At 41.9% G+C, this 20,221-nt stretch overlaps 1 protein-coding gene across 4 annotated transcripts in view; it reads left to right on the top strand.

Annotated features, from left to right (window-relative positions):
- The window catches only part of runx1t1 (RUNX1 partner transcriptional co-repressor 1), a 56,579-nt gene extending 37,189 nt beyond the window's left edge, over window positions 1–19,390 (top strand). Inside the window, exons 4-11 of one of the 4 annotated variants that reach the window (XM_085261789.1) lie at window positions 1,460–1,549; window positions 5,684–5,865; window positions 9,077–9,339; window positions 9,912–10,009; window positions 10,289–10,484; window positions 11,250–11,318; window positions 14,035–14,267; window positions 15,088–19,390. In XM_085261789.1, the coding sequence (XP_085117915.1) occupies window positions 1,460–1,549; window positions 5,684–5,865; window positions 9,077–9,339; window positions 9,912–10,009; window positions 10,289–10,484; window positions 11,250–11,318; window positions 14,035–14,267; window positions 15,088–15,411 (1,455 nt within the window). In that variant the 3' untranslated portion in view covers window positions 15,412–19,390. The remainder of the gene's footprint in view (window positions 1–1,459; window positions 1,550–5,683; window positions 5,866–9,076; window positions 9,340–9,911; window positions 10,010–10,288; window positions 10,485–11,249; window positions 11,319–14,034; window positions 14,268–15,087) is intronic. The other 3 variants (XM_085261791.1, XM_085261790.1, XM_085261792.1) reach the window with 3 other exon arrangements.
- The last annotated feature ends 831 nt before the right edge of the window (window positions 19,391–20,221 follow it).

The following is a 20,221-nucleotide window of genomic DNA, read 5'->3' on the forward strand; positions in this document are numbered from 1 at the left end:
GGAGGCGGAGGAGAAGGAGGGAGGAATTTTTTTAATTAGCCACATAGAGCATAACCTCCTTTTGGCTTCACTATGTTTATTTTTCTCACCGTCTGCATACGCACATGCCTCTCCTGTGTCCTTTTGGTTTGCATACCTCCCCGCCATACACCCCCCGTCTTCCTCTCCCGCTCACTGTCTCTCTGTCCCTCCCCCTGCCTCGCTGAAAAGAGTGACACCGTTAATTAGCTGGTTGTGTGCTTGGGAGAGGGAGAGAGGGAGACTCGGGAGGTTTCACTAGCTGTCAAGAACAGCCCCTACGCAATCTGGGCGAACAGATGTAAGACTGAATGTAACAAAATTCAGGTCTGGGAAATAACGCTGAGAGTGTTGGGAGGAAAAATAATATCTGCAGCTTTTTTTTATGCTCTCTGTGTTGCTTGATTTTTCTCTCCTCCCCCCATTTATTTTTTGGGTTTTTTTTTTATTGAAGATTCCTCTGCCATGTGCAAGCACACCTTTTTCCATCTCTGCTTTTTTTTACCTCTTCCTTTGTATTCTGGGAATACCTCATGCTGAAAATTAAAAATAGTGACACTGTCTTGTCAGACACTGATGTAGTTTTCAGCAACTAGACTTTATTTGGGTGCTAAAGTTGACAAGTTGCAATGCGTAACCCACTTTTTGACCGACCCCCCCACTGCTTCAGACACTTAAACCATCTCCACATTTGCACTATTACAGGAAAAAAAAGCACACATGCTCAATAAAAGTGCACACACATGCACACACTGTTTTTCTTCACAATCTCCTGCTGCTGAAATGTATTTTGGTTATTCTTCTCTGTGATCAGTAAAAAAAAAGAGAGAGAGTTGTACATAAATGATAAAACATTGATCCAGAAAAGAATGCTTGCCATGCACACATGTACAACAGAAAAGTTGTGTGAATACCCCATAATTAGTTTGATTAGCATAAATTATTAAATGCAGTGCATTATTATCCATGTCCCCGATGTCTTCCAGATATAGAAAATCCTCATTGTGTTTCAGCTTCTGATTATAATTCACGAGCGGACATGTGGTAATGTGAAAATAGAGTGGAAAGCCACAAGCAACTATACTTAAATGATTAAATAAATACAGAGATAACTGTTTTTAAATGAGCCTGTATCTCACGTATGATAAACTCCATCAGCGTTCGTACAAAAGCCTTTTTAATCAGACACATTTGTCCTTCGTGCAGGATGTGTTTGGATGATGTGACTCCTGTATGTGCGTTTGTTTCTGATGGAAGGAGATGTGTGCCTTTGTTTTCTGTGGCTCTTTTTCGCTGTGGCCTGCCCATATGCTTCCTATTACAAAACCCAAAATGCTCAGTCCAGGCCAGGATATAGCTTAGCTTCCAATAAGTAATATTATCACTTAATGCCTTCCACATGGATTCATGTGTTTGTTTTTTGTGTCTCTCTCTTCTCCAGAATTCCACTCTGACCATCGAAGAATTTCACTCCAAGCTGCAAGAAGCCACCAACTTCCCTCTGCGACCTTTTGTCATACCCTTTCTGAAGGTAGAGGCATTTCAGTACACGTTTACAACAAGAAGGTTGCCCGCCTGTTTGTTTGATCAATGAAATCTGGAAAGCATTTAGCCAGCACAGATTCCAGATGTGCATACTTATGTTCACGATATTTATCCCTGTTGTTGCTCTTTTTTTTTCTTTTCTTTCTTTTTTGAGTCTCTCTTCTTTTTTGCACTTTTATCCCGTCTTTCATCCATCCCTCACTTGTTTATTTCTTGCTTCTTACTCACTTTCTCTGCTGTTGACGAGAAGCTTTCAGGGTTTTCTTCTTTTCTTTTGCTCAGTCTGTCTATATAGTGCAAAACGCTGACACAAGGCAGAATTTTTTCTTATAAGAGTGTTTGGATGGAAAGAAGTTGTTGTTTTTTAAAGATAAACACAGTGAATATACTGAAACAGAATGACTGTGGTTTTATCCCCAAGGACAACGTATCTATTTATGTCCTCCTCATCTTCATATTGGTCTTTGGCTTGTTTTTGTCATTATTTCCCTTATTCCCACTAAGCTGCATTTCAACCATTAACATGGTATGTTACTAGAGGAAAGAACACTTTCTTAAGCATCTGTGCCCTTCCCTCAGTCACAACAGCATATCTCTCATATCTATCACAGTGTGGAAGATAAAAGTGAAGGAGATGAAATTATTTCTATTTGTATCCACAAAGGGAATAATGTTTATTTAATGTGTGGTTTGTGTGAGATAGGTGCATGTAGTGCTTTTTGGTGCATATTCTGAAGGCTAAACTAGGGGCTGAGACTGGGGGCAGTAGCGTGATTTGTTATGATAGTCACGGATGACAAATGAGACTGAGGTTTATACTGAGCAGCAGAAGGTTAGACCATGTAATGGGTCCAGGTGAAGTGGAGATCAATATCAGTGAGCTACTGAAAGATGGAGAGCAGCGACGGGTGTAATATTTAACGCATCACTCATTTTTTGTTCTTTTGCACACCTCTGTAAAGGTAAAAAGCTCCATTTTTTTCCTGTTTTCTTCTCCAGTCTTCTTCTTGATTTGCATCAGTCTTTCTTATGGACTCTCTGCTATTTGTAACTGAGCAATCTGGGAACCCATCCGCTATTGTCTCATGACTAATCTCTGGGGACAATGGTGAATATTTCAGTGCTTCCAATGTAGCCAGCGGATATCCGGATCAAAACTTCCCGTCTGGGCATTGTTTATGAATGCAAATCAGCTTTTTCTATTCAGTTTTTTTTTAAAAAGCAAATAAAAAACTAAATCATCATCAGACCATAGGTTGCGGTACCAAAAATCTGGTAATTTCTCTACAGATTCTGCCTTATAAAGGTTAGATATATCTAAAAAAAGAAAAAAAAAACTTGAATTAATAGAGATTCTGAGTGACAGATGGGTAAATGTTACTTTTGAAAACACAGGCGGCATCTTTTCCCAACACAATAGCCTCTCACTTTACATGGTGCACTCACATCTGCATTTGCAGATGTGTGCATGTGTCAACTGACATTCACAAGTTTATGTTATCCACCAAGGGTCAGCGTGGTTATGGGCAGCAGAAATTGGTCCCACTAGAACTGCCATTACTCTTTGTTAACGATACAAACAGGAGCTTTGTATCCACCCCCTCTCTTTCCTACATCACTCCCTTGCCCTTAAGTTTTCTTCATTTTCTTTCGCTTCTTGTGAAAGATTTTTTTTCTCCCTCTGCCTCCTTCTGTCCTTATCCCTTTCGTTTCTCTGTTTATCTACTGTTCTCCATCCATCCATCCTCCAGTCCCTCCTTCCCTTTTCCTCTCCTCGCCAGATGGTTATTGTATCACTGGGATGGCTGCGGAATCAAAGATGCAACTCTCTTTTTTTTTCCTCCATCGCTCCTTCTCAGCCCCTCTCTTTCTCCCCAGTCTAATTTTAGTGTCTTCCCACTGCGGGGCCTTTAATGCCAGCTACCATATGGTAGCAGAGAGCAACTGGAGGTGTGGGGGAGCTTTTATAGGTGCGTCGAAGCACAGCTGCAACAATGCATGTCAGGGCTCAAGGTTTTTCATTACGCTAATGTTATACCGAGTCAATCCCACCAACTACCCACCCCCTCTCGAATTCACTCAACTCTTTTTTCCTTTTCTCTTAATGCTAAACCGCAAATTGGTTGGGATTCTTTACTGGAAGGAGGCAATCATAAACCACACAATGGCTGTGACGTGATGTGCTGGCGAGATGCGGGCCACACGATTCTTAAAAGATATGAATGCGTCTCAGCCTTCCACTTAAAGTTGTGCCATTTTTTAAAGTTCGCTCTTTTTCTTGCGTCAGATTCAAGTGTAAGTAGTGCTGCGAGACGGGGGAATAAACACATACAGCTGTGTGTGTGTGTGTGTGTGTGTGTGTGTGTGTGTGTGTGTGTGTGTGTGTGTGTGTGTGTGTGTGTGTGTGTGTGTGTGTGTGTGTGTGTATGAGAGTGAAGGAGAAGGAGAGAGTCTGTTGCGATAGAAAATAATTGAAATAGGGCAAAATAGACATGCAAAAAACGAAGTCACCTTTCTCTTCCAACTGCAAATTATACAGAGAGAACAGAAAGTTGATGAAGTGCAGCACATCCTAAATGTGGCATATTCTGAATTGTTTTTTGGCACCGTTTGACAAAATGACAAAAGCAGTATTTGAACAATAAATCACCCCAAGTAGAATTTAGCTGTGGCTGCTGAACATTACTTGAAATGTGCCTTTTCCCCCCCTTTTTTTTGGTACAAGTGCAGATGTTGGTTAACATAAGTATGCGGAAGCAAATCGCCGCACTTTATCATATGAAAAATGATCCAGTCTCTTCAGTGGTCTGCATTTCTTGACTCAGTCTTTTTGTTAATGTATCCCACATCTCCTCTGGCAATTAGGATGACCTCTAATTAATATAAGATGAGTTCACCAGGGTCAAAGCAATTTATTTTATGCTCTCTCTCTCTTTTTTTTTTCCTTTTTCCAGAGGGTAATTATGATCATAAACTATTAACGGACCATTAACTCGGGCAGGTAAAGCGAAGGCCAGCGGCTGGCATTTCTCTTACTGCAGCCAATTACTAGAGAGAGATTTTCATGTGATTACAACATTAATACTACTAAACAAAACATGGCCCAGTTCAGGTAGTGTTACTTCTGTGTGCAGCTGCAGGAAACAGAAGAACAAAGGAGTGAAGACTGTGAGGAAGATTACAACAAAAAAAAACAAAAAGGAAAGGAACCACAAAAGAAGCAGGAGACTTGCGAGAGAGATTATGATAGTGAGGACAAAGCAAAGATTAACGGACCTAAAACTTGCAAAGATGGCCTCTCCAAAGGCTCTTGTGATGTGCCTCGCCAAAATAGCCCCCACTCTCATTCTAAGCCTGCTTGACGCAACACTTTCATCTTCTTGCCTCATAATGCACGCCATCAGATGTCTTTGAAGTCGATGTTCGCATACCTGCATGGCCCCGTAACTCCACACAAGAAAGTAGACCCCCTTGTTACAGTATGCCAAAGAGTTTGAAAATAGCTGCTGTGTTTTTTAAAATTTTATGCCACAGAGAGACTTTACGGCCGCTAATGCACTCTGGGTCTCAGAAAGCTGCGGTGGTTCAGGAATAATGAGCAAAGAGGGGTGAGATGGTATGGGAGAAATGGATCTCTTCTTACAATAAAGTGGTATTTGGAATAAAAATCTTATAAGACATTGGCTTTTATGTGTGATTCAGTTCTTTGTGTGGGATGGTAACATGTCGGGTGGTAGGACTGTGTGTTGTCTACATTTCCTGAGCATTAATATGATTACATTTACCTTTGTTACAACGTAAAGCACTCAGAGCAGAGCATAGTGTTTCTGTAAGTCATAAGTGCCACTTTTATTACTTTTAGTACATTTTTATCACTTTTTGCACCTCCAAAGTTTCAATATTGTGTTTCAGAGATAAGAAGTTTTAGTAAACAGTAACCAGCTCACAGTCTGAATGATTGTTCACCAAAGGAGACTTACCTGAAAATGTCTTTATAAATGTTGTGAGGCTGAAAGGCACGCATTCCTCACATTCTTGTACCTCCTTTGAGCTCTCAGGAAACAGTCATCAGCATTCTTGTGAATTTCCCGTAATAATCAAGTGTTGTTTCCTCCCGCAGGCCAACCTGCCGCTCCTTCAGAGGGAGCTGCTGCACTGTGCCAGGCTGGCCAAGCAGAACCCGGCTCAGTACCTGGCCCAGCATGAGCAGCTACTCCTGGACACCAGCACCACCTCCCCAGTAGACTCCTCAGAGCTCTTGCTGGATGTGAATGAGAACGGCAAAAGGAGGACACCAGACAGGTGGGTGACTCATAAAACCAGAACATCACTCTCAAATATTACTATTTCATCATTTTAAGTGTTTAATAAATCTTGATTTGGGTTGGAATTCTTAGAGGATAGCTGGAATTTGTGGGTAGAGCTTATACATTTACCAGCTCCTGGGATGAAACTTTTTTTTACCCTCTATTGTTTGAGCTCATGCATAAATCCCTTTGAGGATGCCTGCATCCCCATGCGCCCCTGCATTACTCCACAGACACAAGCTGAGCTAACGCAAGGCAATAGTGTCATGTGCAAATGTATGTACGGGAAGCGTCTGCCAGTGCGCCACCGGGTCTCATGATGTGCTCCGTTGGACAGCTCAGCTCCTGGCTTCTGCTCTTAATGGGCCAGAACTGAGGAGAACATGAGATGGGAAAAGTAGACCTGGCTACACCCAGGCACACATACGCAGGGAAAAAAGACGGAAGACAGCTGTGCCGTAATGAAAAGCATGAATAGATGTGTCACTGAATGTGTATGAAGCCCTCCGATTTGTGTGTTTTTGATTCCAAACTTATAAAGTTATTTCCACGCTTGCTCGGGTGTGTAAGTACAAAGTGTGTGCCTGTGTTTGTACGAGTCTCCACATCACTTCAACTCCCCCCACCCCAGCCAAATCATTACATCCGTTTGCTGTCACGGACTTTGGTAATGACTCAATGTTGCTTGCTCTAATGGACAAGCACTGAGACGTTCCATCCAGAAACACACAGCGCCGTAAAAAAAGGGGGGGAAAAGCTATCTTCCTCTCTGTCTGGCACAGAAAAAATCTATCCAGACCAATGGTGTGTGTAAGTGCATGTTCAAGAATGTAGCTCATTTGCTGCCCCAGTAAAACAAATTTGAGGTGATAGAGCTGCGATATGAACAAACCATAAGATCAGACTATAAATCTAGAGTTTGGCTTTACACTCTTCTCTAATCAGAATAACAGAGGCTAACAAGCCTGCAGCAAAGTCTATTAGACATGCACAGACCCATACAGAACTGGGTTTTTTTTGCACTGGAGTTTGTGAACATATATCTGATGTGGGAGCTGCAGACTACAATGTATGTATTGTTTTGTGAAATAAAATCCCCGGGGGTCAGAATTTTTAATGCAGGCAGGGGAGACGGAAATGTACATTTTATATTTGCTGAGGGACAAAAATGCTGAATGTGATATTAATAATTCTCACCTCTCTTTTCCCCAAACACTCGGCTATGCAGACTTTTTCTGTAATACCTGCACATTTGCAGGGCGTCTGGTGCATAGGGGAGTGAGCTTAGTAGAAAAGGTGCGCGTATAAATGTGAGAGGGAATATGCGGAAGGTGGGGGGGGAGTAGGCATCTGTATTCAGTGTGAAAACGCAGTCTTTGTGTGAATGCGTGTGTCTGTGTTTGTGCACGATTCTGGATCCAGTGTGAACGTGTGAGCGTGCTTTGTGTGTACGTGCGTGTGGTGTATGTGTGTGTGTGTGTGTGTCTCTGCGTGAACGTGTGTGTGCCTAGGGAGATGGGCTGATAACACATACAGATGAGGCTCCAGCACCAATATGGCTGGCTAAGCACCTCTGGTTTCTGCTTACCCTGCTCTGCACTTATTGGAGCCTGTGTCAGAATATTGGAATTTGAATGAGAATTCTTAATTACAGACAACAATGCACTATCAATGCATTCTGATTAATACCATCGCCTGCAGAAAACAGACCAGGAAAATTAGAATATAGCCTTAGATACTGTGTATGCTCAAAAAGCCAGTATTTAAATATCGTCTGAGAGTACAGTATTACTGATGATCGTACTCTAATAGCAATGCCTCTGTGCACATTACATTTTAGTGCATTTCCAGAATATTAATTCCATCTGTGGCATACAGCATAATCATACACAACAGGCTATTTCTTCCTTCCAAAAGAAATCTAGTCAGTAAATAATATTCCTGCATTGTTTCAAATTTAAAGTTAAATAAACATATTAAAAATATAAATTGGTGCCTTTTAATCGCATCACCGTAAAGAAAATTGTAACTGTATTCAAAAATAAGCGCGCAAATTACCACGTGTGTATCGTTTAACAGGGCGTGCACACTGGGGTATTGCACAGGTGACTGTAAATGTGTTCACAGGCGTATACTTTAGTGCCTGTAGATATAAATATTGTTGCAGTAGCAAGGCTGGGCAGAAAAGAGTGGGGGGGTGGGGGTGGATGGATGAGTCGAGGGAGACGGAGAGATGGACGGATGCAAGGGAAAGAGCATATGGAGAGCTGTGGATGAGCATTAGGAGCCCATAAAAACAGCTCATTAAGAAGTTCAATCTGTTCATCGGAGAGAGAGAGAGAGGGAGAGGGAGATGGGAACGGAGAGGAGAGAGGCAGACAGAGAGAGAGAGAGGAAACTGGTGGACTGCAGATAGCGGGGGAGGTTGGCAAGTTGTAACTGTGAAGTGACAAAAGTGAGAACACACACAAAAAGGCATACAGAGCACACGTGTGAGAGCGTGCTCACACAATAACACACCTGGCCACATTAATCTTTGGAAGCAGGCTAACAAAAATCCACCTGATCCCCTGAAAACTACTTGTGTGAGTATGTATGCAAGCATGCGAGCACACACATTCAGGCTTATTTGTGTGTGTGTCTGTGAATAGACATGTTTTCAATAAAAAAATTCCAAAAGGAATCCAGGAAAAGTAGCCTTTCATTGCAAGTGCTTTGTCTGGTAGGTTGGACTCAAATATTTCCAACAGCACAAGGGGGCGGACCAGTTGTTGTACTGATATGCTTCAGGTCTGGCTCTTGTATGAAATAACTGTAACAAACACATTTTGTATCACTTATTTTTACAAAATAGGTGTGATGTAAATATCACACTGATTTGTTCCCGTGTCGTCCGCTCTCCTCTCTTTTATTTCCTTTTTTCCCAATCCAATGCACCTCAGGAAGCCTTTTGTTATCTGCAGAGCTGTCACTAGAAATTGTTCGAGCTTGGTAATAACAGCAAAGATTTATGCCAGCTTTGGCCCTGTATTCTGTCTAAAATATTAAAACAAGTGAAAAATGCTGCCGGTACTTAAAAAAAAAAAAAAGAAACTAAGAAAAAAATTACGACCTTATTAAATAAGGAAATTATCCCACGTCACTGTTTGAAAGAGTCTAAGCAACAACGACAGCCACATTACTCATTTGTCTGCATCTCCACTCAGAACCAAAGAGAACGGCTTTGAACGAGACAGCGCTCTGCATCCGGACGTTCACCCCAGCAAACGGCCCTGCACTATAAGTCCTGCCCAGCGTTTCAGCCCATCCAATGGACTCTCCTACCAACCCAATGGTCTGCCTCACCCAGGCCCACTCCCTCCACAGCACTACAGGCTAGACGACATGGCCATTGCCCATCACTACCGCGACACCTACAGACACCCGGCGTCTAATCACCGAGAGATCCGGGAGAGAGCAAGGCCCATTGGTGAGGATACTGAGGATTACATTTGTGTACACGACTGTATATCTCAGAGCACAAGATCACTTTACATACATTTCACCGGTTTCTCATATCTTTATAGTCCACTGAGATGAATAACTATTACAATAATCAATCAGATTATCATTATAATCAGTGAGACTCAGAAGCCACAGACGTCATAAAAAGTGAGATACATTAACACTCCGCAGACGCACATTTAGATGTGAGATCATCATATTAGATCCTTTTTTCTTTTTGCATAAAGCTGGCCTTGATGAAGCTGTGATAATGACTTGGGCTCTATTTTAAAAATAGGAGACACATTTAGCATGTCTCACCTTGTGATGGATGTTTACTGGAGGAGAAGCTCAGTCATCTGAGTCCTGCCCTCGGGGTGGGAGAGCGAAATGGAGATAGCAGAGAAAAGGGGAAGTGTGGGAGCAGGGAAAAGAAATGAATAGAGAAAGAGTGCCAAACTGAATTCAAATGAAAAGGGGAGCAAAGGCTTGATGGAGTAATTGATTGTGTCATGCTGAGTTGCTGTTTGCTTATCTGTCTATCTTTCATTCTTGCAGGTATGCATGCAGGTACCAGGCAGGAGGAAGTGATTGACCACAGGCTGACAGACAGAGAATGGGCTGAGGAGTGGAAGCACCTTGACCATGTAAGAAAAGTAATAACAATTTTATTACTATACTCTACAGTTTTGTCTTTGTAAGTTCTCTGAGTATCAGTTCGTATGAAATTGTTATCTAGCAGATCTTGTGGCGAGTCTTTATTAAAGTTTGGATGCTTTTAAGTTTCTTTATGAGCTCAGTCAAAACGATGTTTGAAATTACATGTATGTGACGAACCCTACCCTTGACAAAGACACCTTCTTTGAATTCAAACCAGCCCATTCATCCTGTCTATGTGTAAACTCAGCGCTGTGTCTGCTCCCTGTCACCTCCAGCTGCTCAACTGCATCATGGACATGGTGGAAAAAACAAGGCGCTCACTGACGGTACTGCGGCGGTGCCAGGAGGCTGACCGTGAGGAGCTCAACTACTGGATCCGACGATACAGCGATGCCGAGGAGCAGAAGAAAGGCGCTGTTAGCGGGCAGTCAAGGCAGCAGAGCCCTGCAGCACAAGAAAACACAACTTCAGGTATGGATTCACTTACATGCCCGAAGTATTATTGTTAAATTATAATTAATATGCATGTCTGCCGGTTTTAAGCTTGTTGTTCATCTTTTAAGACTACTGATTTTCAGTTTTTTGGTGTAATCTGTGCAACTTTAATTGTTCTTTAAAGGTATCTATATTAAATACAGACTCTAAAGGTGTCAGCTGATGTGCATTACCTTGCAGTCTGTTAGGTCTCTTAAAGCAAGGATTATACTCTGCAACCTTCTGAGAGGGTTTGTGCAGACCTCCATGTGCCTGCCTGTTTTTGTGACCACACAGACTTATCTGTGGAGAATTTATATGACAATGTGCCAACTAGGCATGTGCCCAGCCAGGAGACTTCAAAGAAGTAAAACAGAAATGACTGTTGGGTCTCCAGCTGTCCCTGTCTGCAATGGAATATATCCGAGGCTTAAGGCTCGGAAGTTTTTAAACCACTATTAAAGAAGCTCAAATCTAAAATGAGTCCAAAATTAATTATTATTAGCTGTAAGATCTTTGTTGTATTTTATGAATTAATAATATTGCGTGTGGAGTCCCCCAGAGTTCAAATCTAGGCCCCCTATTTTTACATTAAATATGTGTACACTGGCTGATAATAAGTCAGTTTCATTGCACTGGTCTCAAAAAGTCCTTTGGAACATAGAAAAAAAGCCAAAATGTTAACACACACACACACAGTTTTGTGTACTATGCCATTGATGGATCTCTGGTTACCACGTCTGTATGTTTGTGTCTTTCCAGAAATTCACCGGGAGCTCCTGCACCGGCCTGTCTCTGGCTACGTCCCTGAAGAGATCTGGAAAAAAGCTGGTGAGCAGCACTCCCATGCCTCTGATCAGTGCACGTAAACACAGTTCCTCTATTTTTCCCCTAATCTGTCTGAAGGCTTTATGCTTTATGGAACTCGAGGCCATGTTTAGGTAGATGAACGAGAAAGGCTCCTTTAAACCTGCTCTCTCCCCTTTTCATCCCAGTGTAGTCTATTGTCTGCAACACAAAACCTTGCTAGATTTGCATTAAAGTCAGGTTATCTATATCTGATTCTGTAGGAAGTTTCATCACTACGCACTGCACACTCAGAATATGATGTCAGGCCTTACAAGGATTTTATTGCAGTCAAATAAGGGACATAAGGAGCTTTTACAGCTGGCCCAGTGGTCTCCTGTCAAAAGTGGCAAGATTTGGTTTCAATTTGCTTTTGGCACTTTTTTTATCCCCTTAATGAGAGACACTGCAGCTATCCTACTTAACAGTTTAGAAACTCCTTAATGTTTTAATAACCCGAGTAAAATCAGCACTTGCATTCATTTTTTATAGCTTATACAAACAGCATTGTGTCACTGTTATCACTCTGAAAACCTGAGGGTTCACTCTTTGAGATTTTGTATTCTCCACCAGTGATACAGTATATCTGCCTTTTAAACCCCCTGGAGAAAAGAAATTGTCCCCTTGCTTGACCAAGCATGATGTGTGAGATACTCAGAACAAGTAATATGCATTTAAATTGAATTGAGTATCACCATCGGGACTCTGCCTCCTCTCCAGTACTCTCTTTCCCCTCACCAGCTCGATCTTCCATCTAAGGCATTTGGTGTGTAATCACAATTCCATGCACAAGGCATATATCACAAGGCACCGGGGCAATTTCCATGACTTCAAGCAGCATAGTAGGTTAAAGACAAAAGCACCCTGGTTTAAAAACTCGCCTCAATCACAGTGGAGAGAAAATGTTTCTGTCTTTATAAAAGCATGCAGTCGGTCTGATATCGAAAACAGATTTTACATTTTTAACGCCGGTGTAATATGTACTAAGAAAGTGAAGCATATTTGTCAGGCATAAAGCTGTATTTTATCTTTTGTCTGTCAGATAAAAGGGGCCTCTTACTTTTCACTCTATTTGCCTTATCCTCAGTATTTTCCGTTATCCATTTCATTCATATTCTGGCTTAGGAGAGACTGATTTAAATGTGACCCGGGGAGGATTGCAAAATAGGATTTTTAACACAATGGAGTGCAGCGGCGAATACGTCTGTTTGAAATGGGCAAAATGTTTACAGTTGGTGATAAATATTCAAGCACCTTGCACGGTGTCCTACCGGTTTCCCACTTCCCCTCACCACATGGGCCTCTGGGATCACAATGGAAATGCATAATTTAAATATAAATTGCCTGATTTGCATACATAATTAGTCAAGTTACAGGCTTGATGGGAGCAAACAAAAAAGCCCTCCTTTTGCTTTGACGTTCTGTAGGAATTCCACCGCTTAACACCCACGCGGAAGGTTATTCATTCCTCAAAACAAGGATAAAATAACATATTGCTCCGGCTGAAAAGCACGTTTTGTGAGTGATTACCTGCGATTAATCAGCTCGTGTTCTCGTGAGAATATCCTCGGGATATTCTTTTCCAAATTATAATATATAAGATCAAGATCTTCCAGGAACATTGAACTTTACATTAATATGTCACACACTGATGTAAATATGCCTATTTAGACATTTAAAAGGTTCTTAAAAAGAAATTAATCAGTGTTTGAACGAAATCGTAATAGTTTAATTAAATCAGCTGACGAGTGTCCCCGTTATCCTGTCAGCCTACAACATTTAGACTTGATGTGCTCTTAAATCTTGTCAGATATTAAATAAATGATAAAATACTAATATTAAATATTCTAAGCTGAAAGTTGGCCTTGAAATATAAAATAAACATGAATAGTTAAAGTAGTTTTCTTTGCCGTGTGAAATAATCCATTGCAGATTTTGTTTTCTAGTTTGCATCTTCTAGATGTGTTAAAACAGTGATGCAAGTTTAGACATAGTGTGCATTTAAAACATGCATGTTTGGACTGATGGAGTAATTGAATTCATCTGTAGTTGGAGAAATATTTTTTTTTTGTTGTAATTTGTTGCTTTGTTTGATTCTCCCATGAATAAATACAGACAGCAGGAGAGCTGAGTAGCGAAAACATTTGTGTGCAGTTGAGTTTAGCACGCGCTGCGGACTTAAACACACATCAAGACGAGCTCAGCCTGCAGCTCATTGAACGCGCTTTAGCTAGGAGAGAGCGCAAGAGAGCTTTTCTACTGAGATGTTTTGCAGACTCCCATTGGTTGTTAAAGTGGGAGTGAGTTGCAGTCTCTGCTGTTGCCACATTTTGAGATATTGCTGTGGAGTCAGCCCTTATGGGTCTCTTGCAGTTGCCTGTCTTGCTGCCTCAGAAGCTGAGCATCTGACTGAAAGCATAACAGGAAAAAAAAAAAGCTTCTAGCCAGAAGCAGACAGCAACTTCAGACTCAGCACTGCTCTCTCCTGAAGTAGATGGGATGAACGACTGGAGAGCAGAACGAAAACCTGACAGAGACACAAACAAGCACAATGAGACTGTGAATATGCTAAAGGGTTGTTTAGAATGGCATATAGCAATTTGGAATCAGCAGCAGCGAGTATGTTATTCCTGTTTAAAAAACGATGGTGTACTCGTACTGAAAATACAGTCCAGTGAAAAATGCACGCGCTACATTGCAGGTACGGGAGGCTTGACTTCCTCTGTCTCCACACTCTTTCCAGAAGAGGCTGTGAATGAGGTGAAGCGGCAGGCCATGTCAGAGCTGCAGAAAGCCGTGTCAGAGGCCGAGCGCAAGGCTCACGAAATGATCAGCAGCGAGCGGGCCAAGATGGAGCGAACAGTGGCCGAAGCCAAGCGCCAGGCAGCCGAAGAGGCGCTCTCCATAATCAACCAGCAGGAGGATTCCAGCGAGGTAGAAGCGAATGTACACATTCTCAGTCTTTCATCATCAGTGTCATTATCGTCTTTTTGTGTCTGGCTTTTGATGCAAGCTGTGGTGGATTATACAGATGCTGTGGGTTTTTTATTACTATTTTAGAAAAAATATTACATAGTGCACATTTTTGTAAAACCTGATTATCCACCCCTTATGTGTTAGTGCATATGGAAGAGCAAAATGAAGTAAGGCAAGGATAATCAAGCACCTATTACCCCCCGAGTAGCTACTTTACAGTGCTTGGAAGGGTGCTACCATTTGAGCTGAGAGGAAATAAGTAAAAGCATTTGGTAATCTCCATTAGAGACCTGAAAGTTTAATCATTTAACTGAGAGGGAACTCTGCCGTTCATCTGACATTAATTGCAGGAGCGATGTTTGTAACAGAGAAGCGCCCCAGAGGAGAACTTTCAGAGGTTGTTTATAACTTTGTTCTCCTCTTTCCTCTGGCTATGCAGGCGCCCTGACATGCTCTCCTTGCGGTTTCCAAGATATATAAGTGGCCCTAAGTGTAACAAGAGATTTTTTTTTTATCTGTCTGTGGTTTGGGTCAGGCTTAAGCGCCAAGCATAGAAGTAGAGGCTTCTTTCATGGTATCCTGTGTGGTGTACCACTTTCTGCTGCTAATCTTCATGTTGTATTTGCCAGTTCCCAGTTTAATGTGGAATTTTCTTTACTTTTGGTTACAATGTGTGACTAGATTTTCATGTGAAAAGAGCATTAAACCATTACAAATTGGTTTTTGTCTGACTGCTACTTTTTGGAGTTATTTGACTTTGTCTCTTTCTGTCCGTCAGAGCTGCTGGAACTGCGGACGCAAGGCCAGTGAGACATGCAGCGGCTGCAACACGGCACGCTACTGCGGCTCCTTCTGCCAGCATAAAGACTGGGAGAAGCATCACCATGTGTGCGGTCAGACCCTGCAGGCTCAGCAGCAGCAGCAGGCCAGCCAGCAGCAGGGAGGGGTTCCGGGTTCAGAGACCCCCGCTCCCATCAGCTCCTCCGCTTGCACCCCAAGCAGCGGGACCGGGAGTCCGGCTGCTACCCCCCCTGCTGCCACCCCTCGCTCATCCACCCCTAGCACCCCGTCCTCCTCTGCCCTTGACGGCACACCACGCTAAGAAACTCACACAGAGGTAGGAGGCAAAGGCTTCCCAGGTGTAACAGCCAGCCCACAACCCGACAACTACCGTGGCTGTCTACATTGCCCTGCAAAGATGCTTAGATACTAGAATGAGACGGCAATACTTCTATCTTGCAGCGTAGTCATAGAAGGAGGAAGTCCATAATCAGGTCATATTGACTTGCCATGACTTTAAAGAAACACAAAGATATTCTTTGTTTTGAATGAATGAATTTAAAAGTTGACATTCTTTTACTGTTACACTTGCTATTCTTGTTGACTGTTTGTCCTTGTACCTGTTGTTGTTAAAGTTGTCGTCATTGTAGCTTATCTTATTTTCCCCTGTAAATATGAAGAGACTGATCAGAGATAGCCGTGAACTCAAGACAAGTATATCTGACCTGCCCTTTTCAAACGTTTTTATTTTTCATCCTGGAGTCAGTGGTTATTTCCTTCCTGTACACGAGACTAGTCAACCTCAGACATTTATCAAACAGCATATCACGGGGAATGTAACTGTCTCAGAGAAAACTTTGGGATAAGAGAGATATTAGATTTAAAAATCCTGAAAGACACACAAAAGGATGAATAAGCATGTTCGCTGCCTGGAGAGGGGAGAGGGGATGGACTGAATCTCCGGCCCACAGACCGCCACGAAACGGGCAGATGTGCAGCAGATTGCCAGCTGTTCAACTGATGTTATTTCCCTCTCACTTGTAATAATATCCAGGTCAGTGGTCTGGGAAATACAAATCCATTTCTCTGATGTAAAAGGAAGAATTCTTGGATAAGATACAAAAACCTTGCACACTTGGAGGACGGACCAAATACAACTCGATCGCTCGGTGGGTCACAGACGCTCTCAAACAGGAAGTGAAGTCATCAACCCACTGGCAAGACTGTCAAATGACCTCGACAGCAGGCTCGGGAAACATAGACTCGCCCCAGACAACCTCCCCTCCTATCTCGACTCTGACAACATTTTTCATCTTTCTTCACATTCTTACTCGTTTTCTGTAGATGTCATGGTGTTTAAGACTTCTGTCCTGTGGTGTCACCAATGGTTATTTATTGTATATGTGTTGGACAATTGTGACAATGCATAGTACTTCAACCAGTCACAACTCTAAGTCCTTCATAACTCTTTCTCTCTAGCTGGTGCAAAAAGAGATAAAAAAAAAAAAAAGAAGTGTTATCTTTTCTTTTTTTTCTTCCCCAAGCTGCTTCTTTTCTATTCTGTGTATAAGTGGTAGATTCCTTGTAGTTCTATAAGTTTTCCTTCCCTACGTCCTCAAGAAAAGACACAAGCTATATCTCAGAGCTGCTACTTGAGTCCGACCCAGATCTTTTCTGAGAACTAGCATGTTGCGCGGAATGCTAACCTAAATGTTTTGTAAAAGGGACATACATAAATGTATTTGCACTGTCACAGAGGTTATCTCGGCATGCTTCTTTTCAGCATACTTGTGTTGTCGGTATAGAGCCATAACTCATCAAGTCATTTTGTATGTAGTATTAGCATCTTCTATTCTCACTTTCTCTGGATGGGAGGAGATGGAAAAACGTAAACCACCAAACCCATTCCGTTTTTCTTTTTCTCTTTTTTTCAGTTTTGTTTTTTTTTACTCTGCGTGCTAAGAAGAGCAGCCATTACGTCTTTTTTTTCCGTTGTTGTTGTTTAAATAGTTACAACAGTGCATGCACATTACTGAACGTTTGTTAAATATTTGTTATTTTTTAGAAAAAACTGAAAAAACAACCAAAAAAATTATAATAATAATTTTTAAAAAACAATACAAAAAAAATATTCTAACAAACTAACTTTCCAAATGCAGAGGTGTAGACTCCGATTGACAGCTTTAACACTGCAAAGCACCAGGTAACACGCAGTATTAACACAAGAGTTAAACATAAAAACACCAAAAACAGCCAAAGACTGACACCAAGGACCAAAATCCTGATTTAAACGATTTTTGAAAAGAGGTTTGTCCACTCAGACATTCAGGCATTCGTTTCTCCAGCTTTTGTTCATATTTCCATGAACAAAAAGAAAAAGGATTCATTTATCTTTACCGTATTCTGGAAACCACGAGCACTCGTCTCACATTGTGGAATAAGAAGGTGTGAATTGACCCCGATGAGCGTGCAGAGCGGAGATACACTTTAACTGCAGCAATAATAGCTAATGTGACACAAACGCAACTTCTGAAACCATTTTTGAAGCGATTCTCGAGATTTCTTTCCTTTTTTCTTTTTTTTTTTACACATTTTTTCATTACACAACTGTCAGATTCAGTGCCCATTTCAGCTTTAAGCAGTTAAGTTTTTGATTCGCAGAGGTAAATGTGAGACTGGGCTTTCACACCAACGCCATTGTACTGTATTTATTTATTTATATCATTTGGGTTAATCCATCGCAATTTTGTCGAAAACCTTTAGCGTAAATCAGACAAACCTCTCAATCGCAGTAAGAGAGCACTTACCCCGACACTCACCCCAAACACCTTGGTGCTACACAGAAGCGCGTTACAAATTCTGACCTCAAGGAACAAGTGGAGGCCCACAAAGGTTTCGGGGCAGTTTGCTCCCTCTGTACTTCCTCATCTCTCCCTCCTTGTCTAACTACAACATACACTTGCATTCTTGACTTTAAAGGGTTAAACAATCCAAAAAGGTGTCTGACACCCTACTAGCGAATTCTCAGAAGCTGTGAAGAAACAGCCAAGCTGTTTTAACACTAGTGTATTTAAAGGTATACAACAAATAATGTATGTGTTCATAATTTTCAGGGCAAAATCTGGGTTTAAAAAGAAAAAAAAGAGAAAAAAAAGTTAGGAAACACGATCATTCAATGATGCTTTGAGAAGCGTTATTGTTATTTTATTTTATTTTTTTTCCCTCCTCTATGTGTGTTTTGCTACAAATTCCTCGGTGGCAAACAAGTCTCACTCTACCTCTTACAGCACGATAAGAGCATCAGTCACGGCGCTGATACTGGTCTAGTCGAAACCAAATGGGCACAAGAGAACAGGAAAATATAAAACCCAAAGTCGAAGCTCATACAGCTGCAAAACCATATCACTACTTGGTAACAATGCAGACCTCATAAATAAATGAAACCTAAATAGAAATGAGAAAAAAAAAACAGAAAAAAAAACTTTTGTTATGTTCCTTTATGCCTGTGGCATTTCTAGAGTACATCAAGAGTTTGAATTGTTTGAACAGATTTGAGAAAATTGTGCTAATTTTAAAGAAAAGTGTTGTCGATTCCCATCTCGACGGCACAAGCTAAGGTCACAGATAAGAAATGTTTCTCTTGCTCTTTTTTCTTCCCTGTTTCCCCACCGCCTTTTCTCCTCTTTTTATATTGTTTTTTTTCTCTGTTGTTAAGACATGCAGAAGTGCTTGTCGATTTGTCAGCTGGGGGATATACAAAAGGTCAATCTTGGAAAAGAAAAAAAAATTGAGGCTATGAGTTTAGGCATGCCTGTTTTTCACAATGGGGGGAAACGTTATTTAAATTTCCTACTTAACATGAAACAATAGGGAAATGGAGGGGCCGACAGCAAACAGCAAGGCCGTAGCATTAATTTGGGGGGGAAGGAGTTGAACTTCAGGGGTGGGAGGGTTTTTCCATTCTCTTGAGAAAATTTATTGTGAAAAAAAACAGAGCTCAAATAATTTGAAGTTGTTGTGCAATACTTAATTAAGACATGAAAACCACAGGTTAGTGGTAGGCTGACGCTAAGCGGTCTTTCCATCGCTTACTGTCAGTGTCCTCTAGAGAGCTTTCCAGTCTACTATGTCAGAACTGTGGTTTCTTGTTGATTTTATTTCTTTTTTTTGTTTCTTAATTTTAATTCTTTTCTTTTTTTGGGCTGTAAACTATGGTCTGTCAGTCTGTGAAACTTTGCAGTATAATTCTGGTATTGTTGTTCTTTACGGTGTAATAAATATGTTAATTCCTGCCCAGAGAATTCAGAGTTGTGTTATTTCATTACAGCGGCAAGCCTAAAGGGGCGTCCACGCAGGAAGCAATATTTTCAGTGGCGTGGCGGCCACAGACAAAAAGTCAACGACATTAGGCGACTTTAACGGGTGAAATCACAGCTGCCGGTGTGAAGTTAAACTTTTCTCTGAAGCAGCTGCCAGTGAGCGTGAAATGCCACTGCTTGACACATTGCACGGTGATAACTCCATCAGAGGGTTACCTAGACGATCAGAGCCTGGAGTATCCATTAGTGACTGATTGTCAGCATCACAAAGAGAAAATCGTTTCAAATTCAAATTTTTTTTTGTCACGTACACAGTCATACACAGTACGATATGTAGTGAAATGCTTAGACAACTGCTCGTGACCTAAAGAAAAAAAAAAAGGAAAGGGCTATGAATAAGATAGGAAATAAATATGAAAAATTAAAAAGTTGAATCCTTGAATCGCTACCTTATCGTGGTGGAGGGGTTTGTGTGTCACAGGGATCCCAGGGGCTATGTTGTCTGGGGGCTTTTGCCCCCTGGTAGGGTCTTCCATGGCAAATTGGCCCTGGGTGAGGGACCAGACAAAGAGCGATTCATAAGACCCTTATGAAAAGGACACCGAGGGAACAGTTTACCCTGCCCGGGATAGGGTTACCGGGGCCCCGCCCTGGAGCCAGGCCCGGGGAGGGTGCCCGAGGGCGAGCGTCTGGTGGCCGGGCCTTAGTCCATGGGGCCCGGCCGGGCACAGCCCGAAGAGGAGACATGGGCCCATCCTCCCGCAGGCCCACCACCCGCAGGAGGCGCCATAGGGGTCGGGTGCATTGTGTGCC

This window comes from Mchenga conophoros, linkage group LG22 (assembly GCF_057382185.1).
Source record: "Mchenga conophoros isolate Kocher_MC1m ecotype Shallow Benthic linkage group LG22, M_conophoros_male_GT1.1, whole genome shotgun sequence".
Taxonomy (NCBI): Eukaryota; Metazoa; Chordata; class Actinopteri; order Cichliformes; family Cichlidae; genus Mchenga; species Mchenga conophoros.